This window comes from Choloepus didactylus, chromosome 4 (assembly GCF_015220235.1).
Source record: "Choloepus didactylus isolate mChoDid1 chromosome 4, mChoDid1.pri, whole genome shotgun sequence".
Lineage (NCBI taxonomy): Eukaryota > Metazoa > Chordata > Mammalia > Pilosa > Megalonychidae > Choloepus > Choloepus didactylus.
The window spans coordinates 35,305,653-35,324,519 of record NC_051310.1 but is presented as its reverse complement, the minus strand read 5'-3'; the positions used below and the strand labels follow the sequence as shown (position 1 = coordinate 35,324,519).

General features: G+C 36.7%; 1 protein-coding gene across 2 annotated transcripts in view; it reads left to right on the top strand.

The window, feature by feature from the left end:
- The window catches only part of YLPM1 (YLP motif containing 1), a 66,624-nt gene that overhangs the window by 7,083 nt on the left and 40,674 nt on the right, over positions 1-18,867 (top strand). For both annotated transcript variants that reach the window (XR_005216286.1, XM_037832290.1), the window contains exons 2-4: positions 3,513-3,749; positions 8,281-8,460; positions 13,229-14,220. Coding sequence is in view for 1 of the 2 variants with exons in the window: in XM_037832290.1 (XP_037688218.1) it covers positions 3,513-3,749; positions 8,281-8,460; positions 13,229-14,220 (1,409 nt within the window). In the remaining variant the exon portion in view is untranslated. The remainder of the gene's footprint in view (positions 1-3,512; positions 3,750-8,280; positions 8,461-13,228; positions 14,221-18,867) is intronic.

Sequence of the window (18,867 nt, the reverse complement as noted above, 5' to 3'; positions counted from 1 at the left end):
GTCACATACCCTACAGTCGTCCACAGCGTACAATCAGCTGTTCACAGTACCATCATATAGTTGTGCATTCATCACCAGAATGAACTTTTGAATGTTTTTCTTACTCCCCCAAAAACAGAATAAAATAAAATAAAAATAAAAGTGAAAGTAAAAAATAACACCCAAGACATTCTATCCCCCGTCATCCCACCTTATTTTTCATTTAGTTTTTGTCTCCATTTTTCTACTCATCTGTCCATACACTGGAAAAAGAGAGTGTGAGCCACGAGGTTTTCACAATCACACAGTCACACCCTGTAAGCTACATAGTTACGCAATTGTCTTCAAGAATCAAGGATACTGGGCTGCAGTTCAACAGTTTCAGGTATTTCCTTTTAGCTATTCCAATACACTAAAAACTCAAAAGGGGTATCTATATAACGCAAAAGAATGCACTCCAGAGTGACCTCTTGACTCCATTTGAAATCTCTGAGCCAATGAAACTTTCATTTCACTTCCTCCTTTTGGTCAAGAAGATTTTCTCAATCCAGGCTCATCCCAGGAGTCATGTCCCACGTTACTAGGGAGATTTATACCCCTGGAATTCAAGTTCCATGTAGTGGGGAGGGCTGTGAGTTCACCTGCCATGTGGGCTTAGAGAGAGAGAGGCCACATCTGAGCAGCAAAGAGGTTCTCTGGGGGAGACTCTTAAGCACAATTATAAGTAGGCTCAATCTCTCCTTTGCAGCAATAAGCTTCACAAGGGCATGCCCCAAGATCGAGGTTTCATACTACCAAACTGTCAGTCCTCAGCGTTTTCGAGGGCGCTAGTTAACAACCCAGGTCGAGAAGTCCAACATTCTCATTCTTCCCCAGTTCCCTACGGGTTCCTGCAAATATATCCTCATTCTCTGCTCAAATTACTTTGGGATGTATTGGAATTTCACACTAACATGTACAAACCTACCAGATCTCATTTCCTATTCAAAGTTTCATTTAATTATTTGTAGTAATAACTCCCTCCATTCAGTCTCTTTTAAATCTGTTTTTAAGTCATCTATGCTATGATTTTCTCCTACTAATGAACCAACAATCCATATGAGATGGAGTTGTCTGATAAGATAGGGCCATCAGAGGAATTGGCTTCTAGTCACAGCTTCATAAGGAAGTCCAGGCAGATTTTTTCCTTGCGAACATGGAGAGCTCTTCTCTTGGGGTCACTGAAGACATTTCTGGGTCTTGTCATTATTCACTTGTAAAGCTTCAAACATATATTGAAGCCTAGTCCTAGAGTTGAATTAGATCTGGTTTCTGCTTATTGGGATCATATTAAATAGAAATTGGCATATGAGGTTTACTGCTGTCAATTAATCAACAAGTACTTGAGCCATTAACAAGGTTCTTAACTCTGGGCCATGTCTAAACCAAAGATAGGAAGCATGAAACTAAGGTGGGTACAAATTGATAAAGAATCTAGAAGTGCACAATCTTTATATCTGTAGCCTCTACTTTGAAAGATAGTTGGCATTTTGTAACCTTTAATTATGCTATCAGAGCAACTAAGAAAGAAATCTATTAATTTCTGTTTGAACGGGACTGAGTTTAATTTTTTGAACTCAAGGATAAGCCTGTTTTCAGTATTTTCATAAATAATGGAAGAAAGATGAAAGTAGATACTATATTGTTGTTGACTATCATAGTCAATGTGCACTGTTCTTATTTTGATCGCTAAAAGTGATTATACCTAGGAGCTAATGATACATGTTTTACAATTAAAAACAAAACAAAAAGCCAGTCAAGTGCCAAAAGTTAGTGAGGTAAAACTAATTCTTCCCAATAGATTGGAACAAATTTCAGGGTCAAAGAAATGAGTGGTCTAGAAGGGAAGTCTTCAGGTGATCAACTATTTTGATGTTCTGCTGTGTGCTCCATCACTAGGCTTAAGCACCAGATACATGAAACATGTCTCCCCCAAGAAAATTTCTATGAGAGAAAAAACAGTTAACAAAATAGTATGTTTAATAAGAAATAAGTATATAGTATGTATATTTTATTTATCTGTTTGCAAAATTTGGAAGGTTAAATAATAAAATATTAACATTATAGGAAATCCTGGTTATCCAAAGATAATTAGATTAGTAGATGGCCAAATAAAATCCATTTATTACAGGGATGAAAAGTTCATTATAAAAAGTAAAAAAAATTGATTGGGGCACAGTCTTGAAATGCAAAGCTCAAAATTATGAAAATGTTTTAAGTATTCAGTGGAATTGTTATGAATGAAATTATAGCTGAATCCTAGAGTGAACAAATAATAAAGTATAGGTTGTTTCTGTGCTATAGTTATATTTGTGACAAAATTGAATGACAACATTACATATTATCTTTATATATATGTGTGTGTGTGTGTGTGTGTGTGTGTGTGTGTGTGTGTGTGTATGTATTTTTTTTTTCTTGGGATTTATAAATTTTCAATCTTTGATATTTAGATCATTCCCTTTTCAGTTGCTATTGTAAAAGTTTCCTTTGGTTGTTAACTGGCATGACTTCTGCCAGATCCTAATCTGTCATTAATGAGTTCAGAAGGTCTGCAGCATCATTTTTATCAATTTCATAAAATCTTGCATCCTTTTAATAATCTCACCTTTGTAATGAAGGTATATGTTAGTGTTAATCATAGAGATATATAGGGAAGTTCATTACTGAATGTTTTACTGTTATGACAACTTGTATTTTCCTTATGCAACCTTGTCACCATGGGGAATTATATAATGAATGTGGAATAACGAGGACCCTGTAGTTATTTCTGCATGGTGAGATTTTTTTTAAGTTGATTTTAGTTAATTAATATTTGCTTATTTGTATTTTCTAATTTTTTTCTCCTTTGAACTTATTACTCTTATAAGAGTTATGAAAGTGTTATAAGAATTTTTAAATGGAACAAAACCAAGCCTCCAGAAAATTAAATTAAAGTATAATTTGGATGACAAGGCTGAGACTTCTAACCTAATTAGAAAGTATTTTAAAACACAGCATGTTCTCATGTATATGTGTATACCTGACTATGGATAGACTGATGGTAAAACAGGTATTTGAAAGAAGGAGGAGCAGTGAAGAAGAGAGGAGGTAGGCCTATTTGGTTATAGTCACTAATTATAGGACTCTTTAGGATAAATATGAACGACTAAGCACACGTTAAAAACAAGGAACTGTTGAAAAAGTTTACTTTGATCATTTATCAAAAAGTCTTCCCACCTCCAAGTGCATGTATTTTAAGAGAGTAGAGAAGTATGTTAAATTCATATATATGGTTTAATTTAAATTTATAAATTGAGGAAGGAAATGAAAATTTTCTCTAGCCCATTATTGATTAAGATACTGTTTTAATTAGTTATCTTTCTTAGTTCAGCTTTGCATTTTCTTACATATAGGCACATGAACACAGACACAAATTGTAGCTCCCTGTGTCAGCTCCAAGTTGCAGAGATACAAGTACTGCCAATTAAAATTCTTAAAAATGGTTTCTGTTGTAGGAACAGCAGCAATATTGGTACCGACAGCACCTGCTTAGTTTGCAGCAAAGGACAAAAGTGCATTTACCGGGACACAAAAAGGGTCCTGTCATAGCAAAGGATACACCAGAGCCAGTAAAAGAAGAAGTTATGGTACCCGCTACCAGTCAAGTTCCAGAACTCCCTCTGTCTGAGGACCCCCCATTACCTCCCCCTAAAGAAGAGGTGCCACCTCCTCTCCCACCTGAGGAACCCCAGGTAACATATACTTAAGTATTTGGTATTCACTAAATTTTGACATTTTTTTTCTGGTTTACTTATGCACATCTTTGTACACAAATGGTATATAGTTTCATGTGGTTTTTTGTTTGTTCACCAACCCCCCCTTTTTAATGGTGTATTACTCAGAAAAACAGAACCAACAAGAGATTATTTATATGTATAATATTTATATGTATAATATTTACATGTATGTATATGTAAGAGGTTTGTTATAGAATTGGCTCACATGACCATGGTGATTGGCAAGTCCACATCTCTTAAGGCAGGACACAATTTGGGAACCCAATGGTGAGGCTGAAGTTCCCAGGAGAAGCTTGTTGGCTTTAAATTAGCATGTGTGGTTACTGATATCATAATTGGAGAGTACGGTATTAGAGGATGAGTTTCATTCCAGTAAGAGATGCTTGAGGAAACCAGTAAAAGAATGGATGATGAACAGTTGATAAATTTTATTGTAGATCCAAGACTAAAACACAGGTGAAGATGAGGGTAAAAGAGTAACATATAGATGCAATACATGTATTTTTTGCTATTTTAAATGGAATATTTTTACTGAAGTTTAATGCACATAGAGAAAAGTACAAAAATTACAGTTACATAGTTTGATGAATTTTCACAAAGAAATCACCCCTGTGAACTGCTTGCATGGTCAAAAAATAGAGCATTACCAGCTAAAACTAAAGTTCCACATCCCAGGAAATCTCGTTAGTTCTGGGAGAGCCCTCCTGTGAAGGCTGCATGTAGCCCTTCCGTTCTGTACTATGTTCCTAAGTAACCAAGACCCTGAAAAATATTGATGAGATTTGCATGCATCTGAATGAATATAAATGGGTATAAACAAAATGTATTGTTTGGTGACTGGATTATTCCATTCAACATTATGATTAGGAATTAATCCATGTTGCATGACTATTCCTCCAATTTATTCAAATCACTATCTTTTTTTAAGGGTTCCCTCTTTGTGTTGTACAGTCCTATGCATTTTTAAATTTTTTTCTGGTAATATACATGATCTAAGATTTCCCCCTTTTAATTACATTCAAGTATATAATTCAGTGCTGTTAATTATGTTCCCAGTGTTTGTTACCATCACCACCATCTATTACTAAAACTTTTCATCACTTCAAATAGAAACTCTGTACAATTTAAGCATTAACTCCCCATTCCCCATTTCCTACCCCCCACCATGGCCCCTGGTAACCTGTATTGTATTTTCTGATATGAATTTGCTTATTCTAATTATTTCAGATCAATGAGGTCATATAATATTTACCCTTTTGTGTCTTATTTCATTCAACATGATGTCTTAAGGGTTCATCCATGTTGTTGCATGTATCAGAACTTCATTCCTTTCTACAGCTGAATAAATTCCATTGTATGTATATACCACACTTTGTATATCCATGGGTCAGTTCCTGGACACTTGGATTGCTTTCATCTTTTGGCAGTTGTTAATAATGCCACTATGAACATCAGCGTGTAAATATGAATAAATCACAATCTATAATTTTTAATGTTGGATGCTTAGATTGTTTGCAGTTTGAGGCTATTGTGAATTATGATACTATGAAAATTCTTGTATATGTCTTTGCACATAAGTATACATTTTTGTTGAGTATATGCCCGGGAGTAAAGTTGCTGAGTCACAGGAAATGCATAAGTATGGCTTTAGTTGATACCAACCAAACCATTTCCAAAGTGATCACCCACTAGCAGTGAATGATCCAGCTGCTCCAATCCATGCCAACACTTGGCATCCTATTTAATTTTAGTCATTCAGTTGGGTGTTTTGAAGCATCTTGTTGTGGTCTCCCACACAAAGAGGAGTTTTTTTGTGGTGGTTGTGGTTGAATGCATGTGTTTTTTTTTTAATTCAATTTTATTGAGATATAGTCATACACCATACAATCCATCAAACTATACAATCAGTGGCTCACAGTATGATCACCACAATCAATTTTAGAACATTTTCATTACTCTAGGGAAAAAAAGAGAGAGAAAACCCAAAACATTCCATAACCCTTATCCCCCCATCATAGATCCCTACCATTGGTGTGGTACATTGGTTACTGCTTATGAAAGAATATTAATATATTACTGTTTTAACAATAGTCCATAGTTTGTGATAGGTTTGTTTTTTCCCATATACCACTCTGTTATTAACTCCTTATAATAGTTTTGTACATTCATTCTAGTTCATGGAAGAAATTTTTTATATTTGTATTGTTAATCTCAGTCATCATTTTGTTTGTTTTTAAATTCAGTTTTACTGAGATATATTCACATACCATACAGTCATCCATGATGTGCAATCAGGTGTTCACAGCACCATCATAGAGTTGTGCATTCATCACCCCAATCTATTTTTGAACATTTTCTTACACCAGAAAGAATAAAAATTAAAAAAAAAAAAGTAAAAAAGAATACCCAAATCATCCCCCCATCCCACCCTATTTTTTCTTTAGTTTTTGTCCCCATTTTCCTACTCATCCATCCATATAAAGGGAGTGTGATCCACAAGGTTTTCACAATCATGCTGTCACCCCTTGTAAGCTATATAGCTATATAATCATCTTCAAGAGTCAAGGCTACTGGGTTGGAGTTTGATAGTTTCAGGTATTTACTTCTAGCTGTTCCCATACATTAAAACCTAAAAAGGGATATCTTTAGTGTGTAAGAATGCCCACCAGAGTGACCTCTTGACTCCATTTGAAATCTCTCTGCCACTGGAACTTTATTTCGTTTCATTTTGCATCCCCCTTTTGGCCAAGAAGATGTTCTCAATCCCATGATACCGGGTCTGGATTCATCCCCAGGAGTCATATCCTGCATTGCCAGGGAGATTTACACCCCTGGGAGTCAGGTTCCATGTAATGGGAGGGCAGTGAGTTCGCCTGCAGAGTTGGCATAGCTAGAGAGAGAGGGCCACATCTGAGCAACAGAGAGGCACTCAGGGGGAGACTCTTAGGCATAATTATAAACAGGTGTAGCTCTCCTTTGCAGTACGAGCTTCATAAGGGCAAGCCCCGAGATAGAGGGCTGGGGCATACCAAACTGTCAATCCTCAGTGTTTGTGAGAACGTCAGCAACAACTCAGGTGAGGAAGTCTTAACACTTTTGCATTTTCCCCCAGCTCCTCAGGGGGCTTTTCATACATATTTTTATTCTCTGCGCAAGTTACTTTGGGATGTTAAACCCATGTTTTAACCTCTGTCTTGTCTTCTGGTGGCATATATGATTCTAAACATCCCCTATCAGCCACAAACCCATACCATTCAGCACTGTTAATTATACTCGTAATAATGTGCTACCGTCACCTCTATCCATTTCCACTCATTTAAATTCAACCTAGTTAAAAATTCTGCACATCTTAAGCAACTGCTCCCCATTCTCTAGCCTCATTCTATCTCCTGGTAATGTATATTCTAGATTATATGTCTGGGAGTGTAAATAGTATAATTAGTTCATATTAGTGAGATAATACAATATTTGTCCTTTTGTGTCTGACTTACTTCACTCAAGATAATGTCCTCAGGTTTCGTCCATGTTGTCGCATATTCAGGATCATTTGTTTTTTTGTATATTTTCTTTTGTTTTAAACTTTTGGTTATAGTAATGTAAATACAACTCAAATTTTCCCATTTTAACAACTTTCAAGTGTACAATTCAGTGGTAGTAATTACATCATGCATCTTTAAGTACATATAAAATTCCATTTGTGGACTAATCAGTTGTATGCCTTATCAGGTTTAGAAAGGGATTTTTTTTCCTGGTTTAATTAAGAGTGAAAAATTAGACACTCCTCTGAATTGAGTGGCCCTAAGCCACTAAAGGCATGCCAAGATGGTTTTATATAGACAGCACAAGGCAGTAGTTCAGATTTAGAGTGAAGTTGCCCAGGCTGGAGTCCAGGCACTGCCACTTGGTGGTGGTTACTTTGGGCACTAGTTAACCATCCTGTATTTAAATGGATGCATCTTCAAAATGGGCGTATTTAAACAGTGGCTATCTAATAGAGCTGTTGAAGCATTAAGTGTTATGATTTTTGTCACTAAGCATAATGAGAAGCACATAGACAGTTCTCACATTGGTCCAAAGATCATTGTTCTCTCAAATGCCTTATGTGTAAGCTTTATTGAAACATAATGATTAAATTGGTGAAAAGTGACTAAGGTCAAAAAGAATGGGATTACATGAAAGCTTTTCATAGAGTGAAAGGATGATAATTGTAAGTCCACTTTCTGCTGAGGAAATGGTTTCCTATTTAGAAAAGGTAAGATTATTGCAATGAAGACTATGGAATTTAGAAATTCTTTTGTGTCAGTATCCATGTAACAGTAGAGATAAAGCTGGGTGTTTTATCTAAAGATAGAAGGGCTTGTCTCAGTCAGCCAAAGTTGTAGGGATCCTGGACTTTGTAGTACATTTATGAAATATTCAGTTTTTTGATTAATTTGGTTATCATTTTGTGATTCATACAAAAATGTAGCTTTTTTTTAATATTTAGTCTGAGGACCCAGAAGAAGATGCCAGGTTAAAACAGTTGCAGGCTGCAGCAGCACATTGGCAGCAGCACCAGCAACATCGAGTTGGCTTCCAGTATCAGGGAATAATGCAGAAGCACACTCAGTTACAGCAGATCCTACAACAGTACCAGCAGATTATACAGCAGCCACCACATATACAGGTGAGTACTTCCTCAGGTGACAAACAGGAAGTTGTCCTGAGAAGTTAAAAGTATTAATTCCTGAAAGAGGTCTGAGTGTGAAGTACTAAAGATAGTGAGTGTTGCCAATTAGATATTTCCCAAGGGGTGCCCAAGTAGTTAACTGTCACATTACCTGGAGGCTTGGGAAATGGGGTATAATGTAAAGACCCTTGAGGAGGGGTGGTTTATTGGAGTCTCCTGATCATGGCAACTGAAGCCCAACATTAGAATGCTATTGCTGAGGGACTTAAGAACCAGGGATTTTTACCATATGCAGGCATACCTTGGAGATATTGTGGGTTTGGTTCCAGGCCACCACAGTAAAGCAGATATCACAGTAAAGCAAATCACGTGAATTTTTTGGTTTCCCAGTGCATATGAAAGTTATGTTTACACTATACTGTAGTTTATTAACCGTGCAGTAGCATTATGTCTAAGAAAGCAATGCACATACATTAATTAAAAAATACTTTATGGCCAAAAAATAATAACTATCGTCTGAGCCTTCAGTGAATCATACTCTTTTTGCTGGTGGAGGGTCGTGCTTTGATGTTGATAGCTGCTGACTGATCAGGGTGGTGTGGTTGCTGAAGGTTGGCTTGGCTGTGGCAATTTCTTAAAATAAGACAGCAATGAAGTTTGCTGCTAATGACTCTTCCTTTCATGAAAGATTTCTCTATAGCATGCAAGGCTGTGTGATAGCATTTCATCCACAGTAGAACTCCTTTCAAAATTGGGGTCTATCCTCTCAAACCCTCCCACTGCTTTATCAACTAAGTTGATAACAATATTCTAAATCCTTTGTTATCATTTCAACAAAGTTCACAGCATCTTCACCAGGAGTAGATTCTATCTCAAGAAACCATTTTCTTTGCTCATCATAAGAAGCAACTCCCCACCCGTTCAAGTTTTATCATGAGATTACAGCAGTTCGGTCTCTGCTTCTAATTCTAGTTCTCTTCCTATTTCCACCACATTTGCTGTTACTTCCTCCACTTATGTCTTGAATCCCTCAATGTCATCCATGAGGACTGGAATCAGCTTCTTCCAAACTCCTGTTAATGCTGATATTTTGACCTTCTCCTATGAATCATGAATGTTCTTAATGGTATCTAGAATGGTGAATCCTTTCAGATGGTTTTCAATTTACTTTACCCATATGCATCATAGGAATCACTATCTATGGCACTATAGCTATAGCCTTATGAAATGTGTTTCTTAAATACTAAGACTTGAAAGTTGAAGTGACTCCTTGATCCGTGGGCTGCAGAATGATGTGCTAGCAGGCATGAAAACAAGATTCTTATTGTACATCTCCATCAGAACTCTTGGGTGACCAGGTGAATTGTCAGTGAGCAGTACTGTTTTGAAAGGAGTCTTTTTTTTTTCTGAGCAGTAGATCTCCACAGTGGGCTTAAAATATTCAGTAAATTATGTTTTAAACAGATGTGCAGTCATCTAGGCTTTATTATTCCATTTATAGAGCACAGGCAGAGTAGATTTAGTTTAGTTCTTAAGAGCCCTAGGATTTTCTGAATGATAAATGAATATTGGCTTCAACTTCAGGTTACCAGCTGCACTAGCCCCTAACAAGAGAGAGAGCCTATCTTTTGAAGCTTTGAAGCTCGGCATTGACTTCTTCAGTCCAGCTATGAAATTCCTAGATGGAGTCCTCTTCCAATATAAGCCTGTTATGTCTACACTGAAAATCTGTTGTTTAGTGTAGCTGCCTTCATCAGTCATCTTGCTAGATCTTCTGTATAACTTGCTGCAGCTTCTACATTAGCGCTTGTTGCTTCACCTTGTACTTTTATGTAATGGAAATGTCTTTTTTCCTTAAACATCATGAACCAACCTCTGCTTAGCTTCAAACTTTTTTTCTACAGCTCCCTCACCTCTCTTGCCTTCATAGAATTGAAGGAGTTAAGACTTTGTTCTGGATTAGGCTTTGGCCGAAGGGAACGTTGTGGCTGGTTTGTCCTATCCAGACTACTACAACTTTCTCCACATTAACAATAAGGCTGCTTCACTTTCATATCATTCTTGCATTCACTGGAGTAGCCTTTCTAATTTCCTTCAAGAACTTTTCCTTTGGGTCAAAATGGCTCTGCTGTTGCAGCATCAGGCTGGTGGCTGGATGGTGTTTGAAAATGGTATCACAGTGCTGCAGGGTTCAATAAACTGGAGTTAATACGAGATGATACAACAGCAAGAATAAAGATGTAAAAGAAGCCATAAGAAGACATTCTGAGAACCTTTATAATGACAGGGTGTTTTGCATTAAGAGAGCACTGGACCTAACCATGAGACAGCAGCTCTTGCCTAAAGAGCAGTGGACAAAATATGAGGAGGATAAATTCTATCTTAAACCATCTCTGAAAGAAGCTATTTGGGAAAGAAAAGAGAGAGAGGAACGGGCAAAGAAATAATCACGTAATTGAAATGTGGATGCAGCTGGTCCCCAAAGTATTTTTATGAAGTTGGTAAAACCTAAAATGTACAATTTAAGAACTATTTGGGCTACAAATATATTACTTTAAACAAATATCAATTGTAATCATTGGAGTTTTTGAATTCTAAATTATAAAAATCTTAACTACTGATTTCACTTATCTGTTATAACTCTTTACAAACTTCTAAGCTATATTTAGTTAGTGTTTAATTGCTTCCTGGGGCTGAGAGAGAACACTTTAATCAATTCTCACCAGTTGGATAACCCCAATTTACTAAAGGAAATAATGTTACACCAAGTAGAATAGTCACCTTTATATTGCCTTTATAGGTTAGCAAGGTGCTTGAAGCCAGACCATAAGGGCCTGACTTGCAGGTATGAAATGGAGCAAGAAACAAGTGCCAGTACTTGATTTCACCTGAAGTAAATAGAGCAGTCCAGCAGACTGGCTTTCATATTTCATGAGTCTTCAGTAGAATGAAATGAAAGAGAAAGGATTCACTCCCCAGTGTGCTAAGATTAGGAAGCAGCCCCATTTCATGACTCTTCAACCACAGGCTTTCAAAGTATTTTATTTTGTATCCTACTGATAAAAAATCATGCTTATAGCCCCAATATGGAGATTTATAAATCATGTATGTATTCCTATGCTATATATATATTAGAAAGCAAAAAGTAGACATTAGAAAAATAAAGATTTAAAGACAAATTATACTTTCTCCCCTTATCTAAGTGACTTGTCCACTCTCAGAACTATTGTTATTTAAAAAAAAAAAAAAGTTGTTATAAAATATATTGTGAGGACTGAACATGAGTAATAGTTAAAAGTTTTAAGGTTTTAGGTTGACTACCTTGAATATAAACTAGAACTATTAGATAATGTCCTTCCCACTCCTAAATTCTGAAGCACTTTCTTTGTTGGTAGTGAAAGGGATGGAAGCACGAAAAGCAGGGAAGGGATTGTGTGAAACCCACAGTGCTCCACGGCAAGTCTTTGCTATGTGGGGCAGAAATAATCTGATTGGAATTCCACCTTGAGGAACAAAACAGACTAAGAAAAACAAATTTTAGATTATATTTTAAATTCATAAAAAATCAAAAGTGTGTATGTGTATTTAGCAGGTGTGTATATATGTGTGTGTGTGTATAAATCCCCCCCCAAAAGATGAGATATGATGTTCCACATTCATTATGTTTGAGTTGCAACATAATCATAAAGGGGGTCTTTTAAAATTTTTCTGAAAATATTAGAAAACCTCATTAAATCCCTTGAAAAAAAAGAAGAACTTTTCACAATTTGGCTAACTCTTTGGTGCAAGAGGCCTAGCTTTCAGTGTGCCTTCCTCACTAAGCTTAATCATTTCTAGCTTTTGACTTCAGGTGTTTCATTTAAACACTAGAGACCATTGTCAGGTTATTAATCGGCTTAATTTCGATGACTGTGTGTCTCAGAATGGGGAGGCCTGAGGAGAGGGGGAGAGACAGGAAAATGGCTGGTCGGTGGAGCAGTAAGAACATACACAACTCTTACTGATTAAATTTGCCATCTTATGCGGGCGCTGTTTGTGGCACCCCAAACAATTACAGTAGTAATATCAATGATCACAGATCACCCTATAAGATATTATAATAATAATAATGAAAAAGCTTGAAATATTACAAGAATTATCAAAATGTTGACCTAGAGATACAAAGTGAGCATGTGCTATTGGAAAAATGACACCAATAAACTTGTTTGATATAGGATTGCCACAGACCTTCAGTTTGTAAAAAAGCAAAGCGTGCTAAGGCAAGGGGTGCCTGTAGTTACAAGTTAACCTATGGTTTGCTTACAAGCTACAAAGTAACAGACAAGCAAATAATTACCAAAAAAGACTCAGAACACAACAACAAAACCTAAACATATATACCGTAAAAGATAAAGTGACTTAGATACTTGTTTGTTTTGTTTCTTTGAGGTATTATCTTGTGTTTATATATTTATAATAGATCATTTTTCAAGTTGTTAAAATGATGCATAATAACATTAAAAACTTGAAAATTACTCATTGCTGAGATAGATATTTGCTTTAGTGTTTGGTTTGTCCAACTCTGTGATAACATATAAATAAGTTAAAGGAAAAAGGAAAAATGATCATTATTGGAAGGATTTAATAAACTTATCCTCAGCCTTGCCAAAGTCTTTAGTGTTTTAATTTTCTAAGGCTTCAGATGCCCTCAAGTCATTAACATTTTAGCTTGTGATTAATTCTCTTAAATGATTATCTTGAAATAATTTTTTCCCTTTATTTGTAGACCATGTCTATAGATGTGCAGCTGCGGCACTATGAGATGCAGCAGCAGCAGTTTCAACATCTCTACCAAGAATGGGAGCGAGAGTTTCAGCTGTGGGAAGAACAGCTCCATTCCTATCCTCATAAAGATCAGCTTCAGGAATATGAGAAGCAGTGGAAAACATGGCAGGGACATATGAAAGCCTCTCAGACCTATCTCCAGGAGAAAGTCAGTTCATTTCAAAACATGAAGAATCAGTATATGGGGAACATGTCAATGCCACCTCCTTTTCTTCCATATTCTCAGATGCCTCCACCTCCTCCAACAATGCCCCCTCCAGTATTGCCTCCATCATTGCCACCACCAGTGATGCCGCCTGCCCTGCCTGCTACAGTGCCACCACCTGGCATGCCCCCACCTGTGATGCCACCTTCTCTACCAACCTCTGTGCCCCCACCAGGGATGCCTCCATCTCTCCCTTCAACAGGGCCACCACCAGTTCTTCCCCCACCTTCCCTCTCTTCTACAGGGCCACCACCAGTTCTTCCCCCTCCATCTCTCTCTTCAACAGCACCTCCGCCTGTCATGCCCCTCCCACCGTTGTCTTCTGCCACACCCCCTCCAGGAATACCTCCCCCTGGGGTTCCACAAGGGATACCTCCTCAGTTAACAGCCCCAGTGCCACCAGCTTCCAGTTCTCAGAGCTCACAAGTTCCAGAGAAACCTAGACCAGCATTGCTTCCCACTCCTGTGTCTTTTGGTTCAGCCCCACCCTCAACTTACCATCCTCCATTGCAGTCAGCTATTGGCCCATCAGAACAAGTGAATTCTAAAGGTCCTCTGAGCAAGTCTTCTCTGCCATATAGTTCATTTTCATCTGAGCAAGGACTTGGGGAATCTTCAGCTGCTCCATCTCAGTCAGTCACTGCAGTCAAGGACATGCCAGTGAGGGCAGGTGGACTACTTCCAGATCCTCCTAGAAGCAGTTACTTGGAAGGTCCAAGAGGCCCAAGGTATGTCTCTCTTTTTTTTTTTTTTTGGTTTAATTGTTGACTTAGGCTATTTAAGGCTTCAAAAAGCTTCATTTATACTATTTTAATATTCTTATGTGTACTTTTATTTTTTATATATTCCTGATTCAAAATTAACAATGTTAGTGTTGTTAGCTTATTGCAAATGATATAATGAAATCTAGAAATGCCCCCATTTTTTTGGATGTCACTGCTTTTGTCCTATATATAGAGATTATAGTCCAGAATAAATTTTAGTGTTTTAGAGTAATCTTTATTTCTCAATGACTTTTCAGCTTTAAAGGCAATATTTATTGAATTTATTATATCTTTTTTGCTCTTTGTTTATTTGACAATTGAATTGGTAACTACTGTTTGTTAGAAAATATGCTAGCTGTTGGGGATAAAGGTGAACAAGCCAATATTCTAGTGATAGAAAGCAATGAAATTTAGTAAATAGGACTTTTATTTTATCCATTTATTCAGCAAATATTTATTAAGTTCTTGCTCTGTGTTAGGCCCTGGAGTTAACAGCAGTGAATATAATAGAAAAGACCAAATCCCTGTCCCTGTGTGCATTTATATTTTCCTCAATTAGGAAAATATCTTTCTTTTGTCTGAATCATATTTTTATTCGGTAAAGAAAAAAAGTTGCTAGTACGCTTTCTAAGTTTTTTCTCTTCATGCCTTTTTAAAAGTGTTAAGTTCATTTTTCTAAGGCTATAAAAATATTTTTCTACCCAATTTAACCTAAATACTAATTTTCCTATAGAAAAATATCTTCAATCAGATTTTTTTTCAATTGGAAATTATAATAGAAATACATACTCCTTGTACAAAATTCAGACATTACAAGAAAGTATAGAAATAGCTAAAGTCACCCAATTGTGATCATCGGGGATTTTTTGTTGTTTTTTTTTCCTTGTATGTTATAAAAATGGGATCATGTTGAGTGTATCTTGTAAGTTGCTTTTTTCCACTTAGGTATGTATTGGTTAACTTTCCATGTTAGTATCAATGGATCTACATCATTTTAAATTTAAACCTAATTTTAAAATTAGAAATGTGTCTTTTATCTTTCCTCCAAGTTAATAATTCTGAAAACAATGTAACACATAAACTCCATCCAGAGTCAAAGCCAAGAGAAGATAGAGGCAACTAACATGAATTCCTCTGTACCAGAAGCCTTTGCTGGAGACTTGGCATACATTATCACATGCAGTCTTCTCAACAGTTTATGAAGTAGGCAGGTTCTCCTGCATTTACCCTTTACAAACTGAGGCTGAGAGGATTAGATAACTTGCTCAGTGCAGTGTAGCTGGAGAGTAAACCCAAGTCCATACCCAGGTGGAATTGAGTCCATTGTCACCAGAGTAAAGCTACTGTGTAAGCACTGTATTTAATGCTATGATTCAGTATTAATAGTCAGTGATTACAAACAGATTTGAAGTCTTGGTTTATTTGGCATGTATATTTTCTTGATTTGAGTTCCTACTTATCTCCTGGATTGGACATTGCCTTTTAAATGAGTTGTACAGAGGAGTATATTCTTAACACCTCATGAAACTCAAATTTCATATTAATATTTTCTCTCTTTTGCTTACCAAATCTTGGCTAAATATAGGATCTTTTCAAGCTTTTTCTTATATTGAAGGTATAGTTAATAATCTTAATGTTCGAAAGGATCTTAGCATTATCTAGTGCAGTATTTTTCTCTACAGTAACTCACATTTGGGTTGCATTTTGGTTTGTCTTGAATCTGTTACCTTATTTGTTCCTCTCAGCAATCTCATGAAGTAAATACACAAGCAGTTGTTGGACTCTGCTTGAACATTTGCACTGCAGTAAGGAACACTGCCATATAAGGCATCAACTGTTTTCTAGAAAATTTATTTCTTACCCTGAACCTAAATGTGTTGCTTTAATTTCTACCTGTTGATTCTAGTTCTGCCTCTATGGAGCAAAACAGAATGAGTTATCCTTCTTCTGTACTGTGTCTCATGTTTATTTAAAGATTGCCCTCATGTATCCCCCATCCATCCTGCCTATCCACTCTGCTCTGCCATCATACAAACTCAAATTCTTGTTTTTACACTACCATTTGTTCTAGCCTCCTCCTACTGTTCTGTTCACTGTCCTTTGATGGCTTTAGGTTTGTCAGTCTCCTTCAAAACAAACACTTCAGATGCACGGGACTGTTACCGACTTTGTTATAAATAATGTACTTACACAGCTTAACAGATCACCATTTTTGCTTGTATTTTTTTTGGCATGGTCATGGTGTTGACTCATGTTGAGCTTAATATCAGCTTGGCTTCCTAGATCTTTTTCACATAAACTGTTATTCAACTACTTCTCTCTTATCCTGAATTTGCAAGGTTTTTTTCCTTTTCTTTTTCTAATCTTAAGACTTTACATTTATCTTTACATTTCATCTAGTTAAGTTTGGGCTATCATTCTAGTCTCCTGAAACCTTGATGAATGTTGATTTGTTTGTTTTGGGTATGAGATAACCTTCCCCATCTTTTTCACCTGCAAATTTGATAAGGATGGCTTTTGTGTCCTTGAATTGGATCCTGCTCAAAGTATCCACTTTGTTTTAAAAACTTGTCAAAGCTAACTTTGTCATTGCCATTTCTATCCACCTTCCATGTCTTTTGCTCACTTGGCCTTTTATAGAGTACAGTTTGTGACTGTTGCCCAGGCATAGTTCTTTTGTACCTGTGTACCTAGGTGAAAAAAAATGTATCAAAATGGGAAGCTGGTTAGAGAGTGAAAGAGACAAGGGTAAGAATAATCTATGCTTTTAAGAAAAGTTGTGAACTACCTTTTTTGGTTGAATTCAGATTTTGCTCTGAACAGATTAATTGATATAAGGCACTCAGCTTTTAAAAAAAAAAAAAAAGTTGTATAGACCAAAAAAAAAAAAAAAATTGGAAGACAGATGACTGATTTACCAATAACATGCTATTAAAGTACTGTAAATTGCTTTTGAGTTTTTGCAAAATCCTAGTTCAGGCTGCTATCAAAAAATTGTTAAAAGTTTACACTAAATTAGGTGACAAAATTGCATCACATGTGAATAGCATACAGCATTGTTCAGCATCGAGGGCAGCTCTTTTGAAAGTGTTTGTGTATTTGTCATTAGATTCACCAGATCTTCCAGAGTACTACCACCACTCCGGTAAATAGTCTTATCAGTGGACTTTGGTTTCCCAGACCCTTTTATTGTTCGATAATAAAATGTGTTTATTAAAGGATAGTCTGCAGAGAAATGCAGAATCGTAAGTGAACAGCTAAGTGAATTTTCACAAGGTAGACACACCCAATACTTAGATTAAGAAATAGAAGTTATTAGTGATTGAGAAGTTCCCCTTGTGTACCTGCCCAGTCATTTTCCCCCACTCCAAAGATAACCATTATTCTGATTGTTTATACCATAGATTAGTTTCGCCTGTTGAATTTTATATAAATGGTATCATGCTGTATGTACTCTTTTGAATCTGGCATCTTTCATTCAACTGTATTATTGTGAGATTAATTCATGCTGTATGTGGCAGTAAATAGTTTCTTCATTCTCATTCCTGTGTAGTATTCCGTAACATGAATATACCACAGTTTGTTTATTCATTCTAATATTGATAGTCATTTAAGTTTTTTGGCTAATGTAAAAAATACTGCTGTATCTTTTGGTGCTTTATATGTCCCTTTAGATATGTGTGTCTGTGTGTGTGTGTGTGTGTGTGTGAATGTGAATATTTAATTTTGTTGGATAGAGACCAAGGATTGGAACTGCTTGATAATAGGTATGATTATGTTCTCCTTTGGTAGGTACAGTATTTTCAAACAGTTTTCCAAAGTGGTTGTTTGAATTTAGACTTTCAACAGCAGTGTTTCAGTGTTCCGGTTTTTTCACAACATTGTTTTGCTGGTTTGGGTGTATTATGTCCCCCAAAATGACATGTTCTTTAATGTAATCTTGTGGGGGCAGAGGTATTATTGTTGATTAGGTTGGAATCCTTTGATTGAGTCTTTCCCTGGAGATGTGACTCAGTCACCTGTGGGCGAGAGCTTTGCTTGGATAATTTCCATAGAGATGTTACCCCACCCATTGAGGGTGGGTCTTAATTGAATCACTAGAGTCCTATAAAAGTGTCCACAGACAGAAGGAGGTGCTGTAGCCAGGAGAGACACTTTGAAAGAACACAAGGAGCTGAGGGTGGAGCTGGAACACAACCTGGGATCAGCAGATGCCAGCCACGTGCCTTCCCAGCTAACAGAGGTTTTACGAATGTCATTGGCCTTCCTTCAGTGAAGGTATGGTTTGCTACTGCTGCCGTTTTGCAAAGCACCACAAACGGATTTGGCTTTTATAAAGGGAGTTTATTTGGTTACAAATTTACAGTCTGAAGGCCATGAAGATGTCCAAATTAAGGCATCAACACAGGTATACCTTTACTGAAGGAAGGCCAGTGGTGTCTGGAAAACCTCTGTTAGCTGGGAAGGCACATGGCTGGCATCTGCTGATCCCGGGTTGTGTTCCAGCTCCTGTCTCAGCTCCTATGCGTTCTTCAAAAGGTTGCTCTTGGGGTGTTTTGTCCTCTCTTAACTTCAGCAGCACTTATAGTGCTCCAGTGATTTAATTACGGC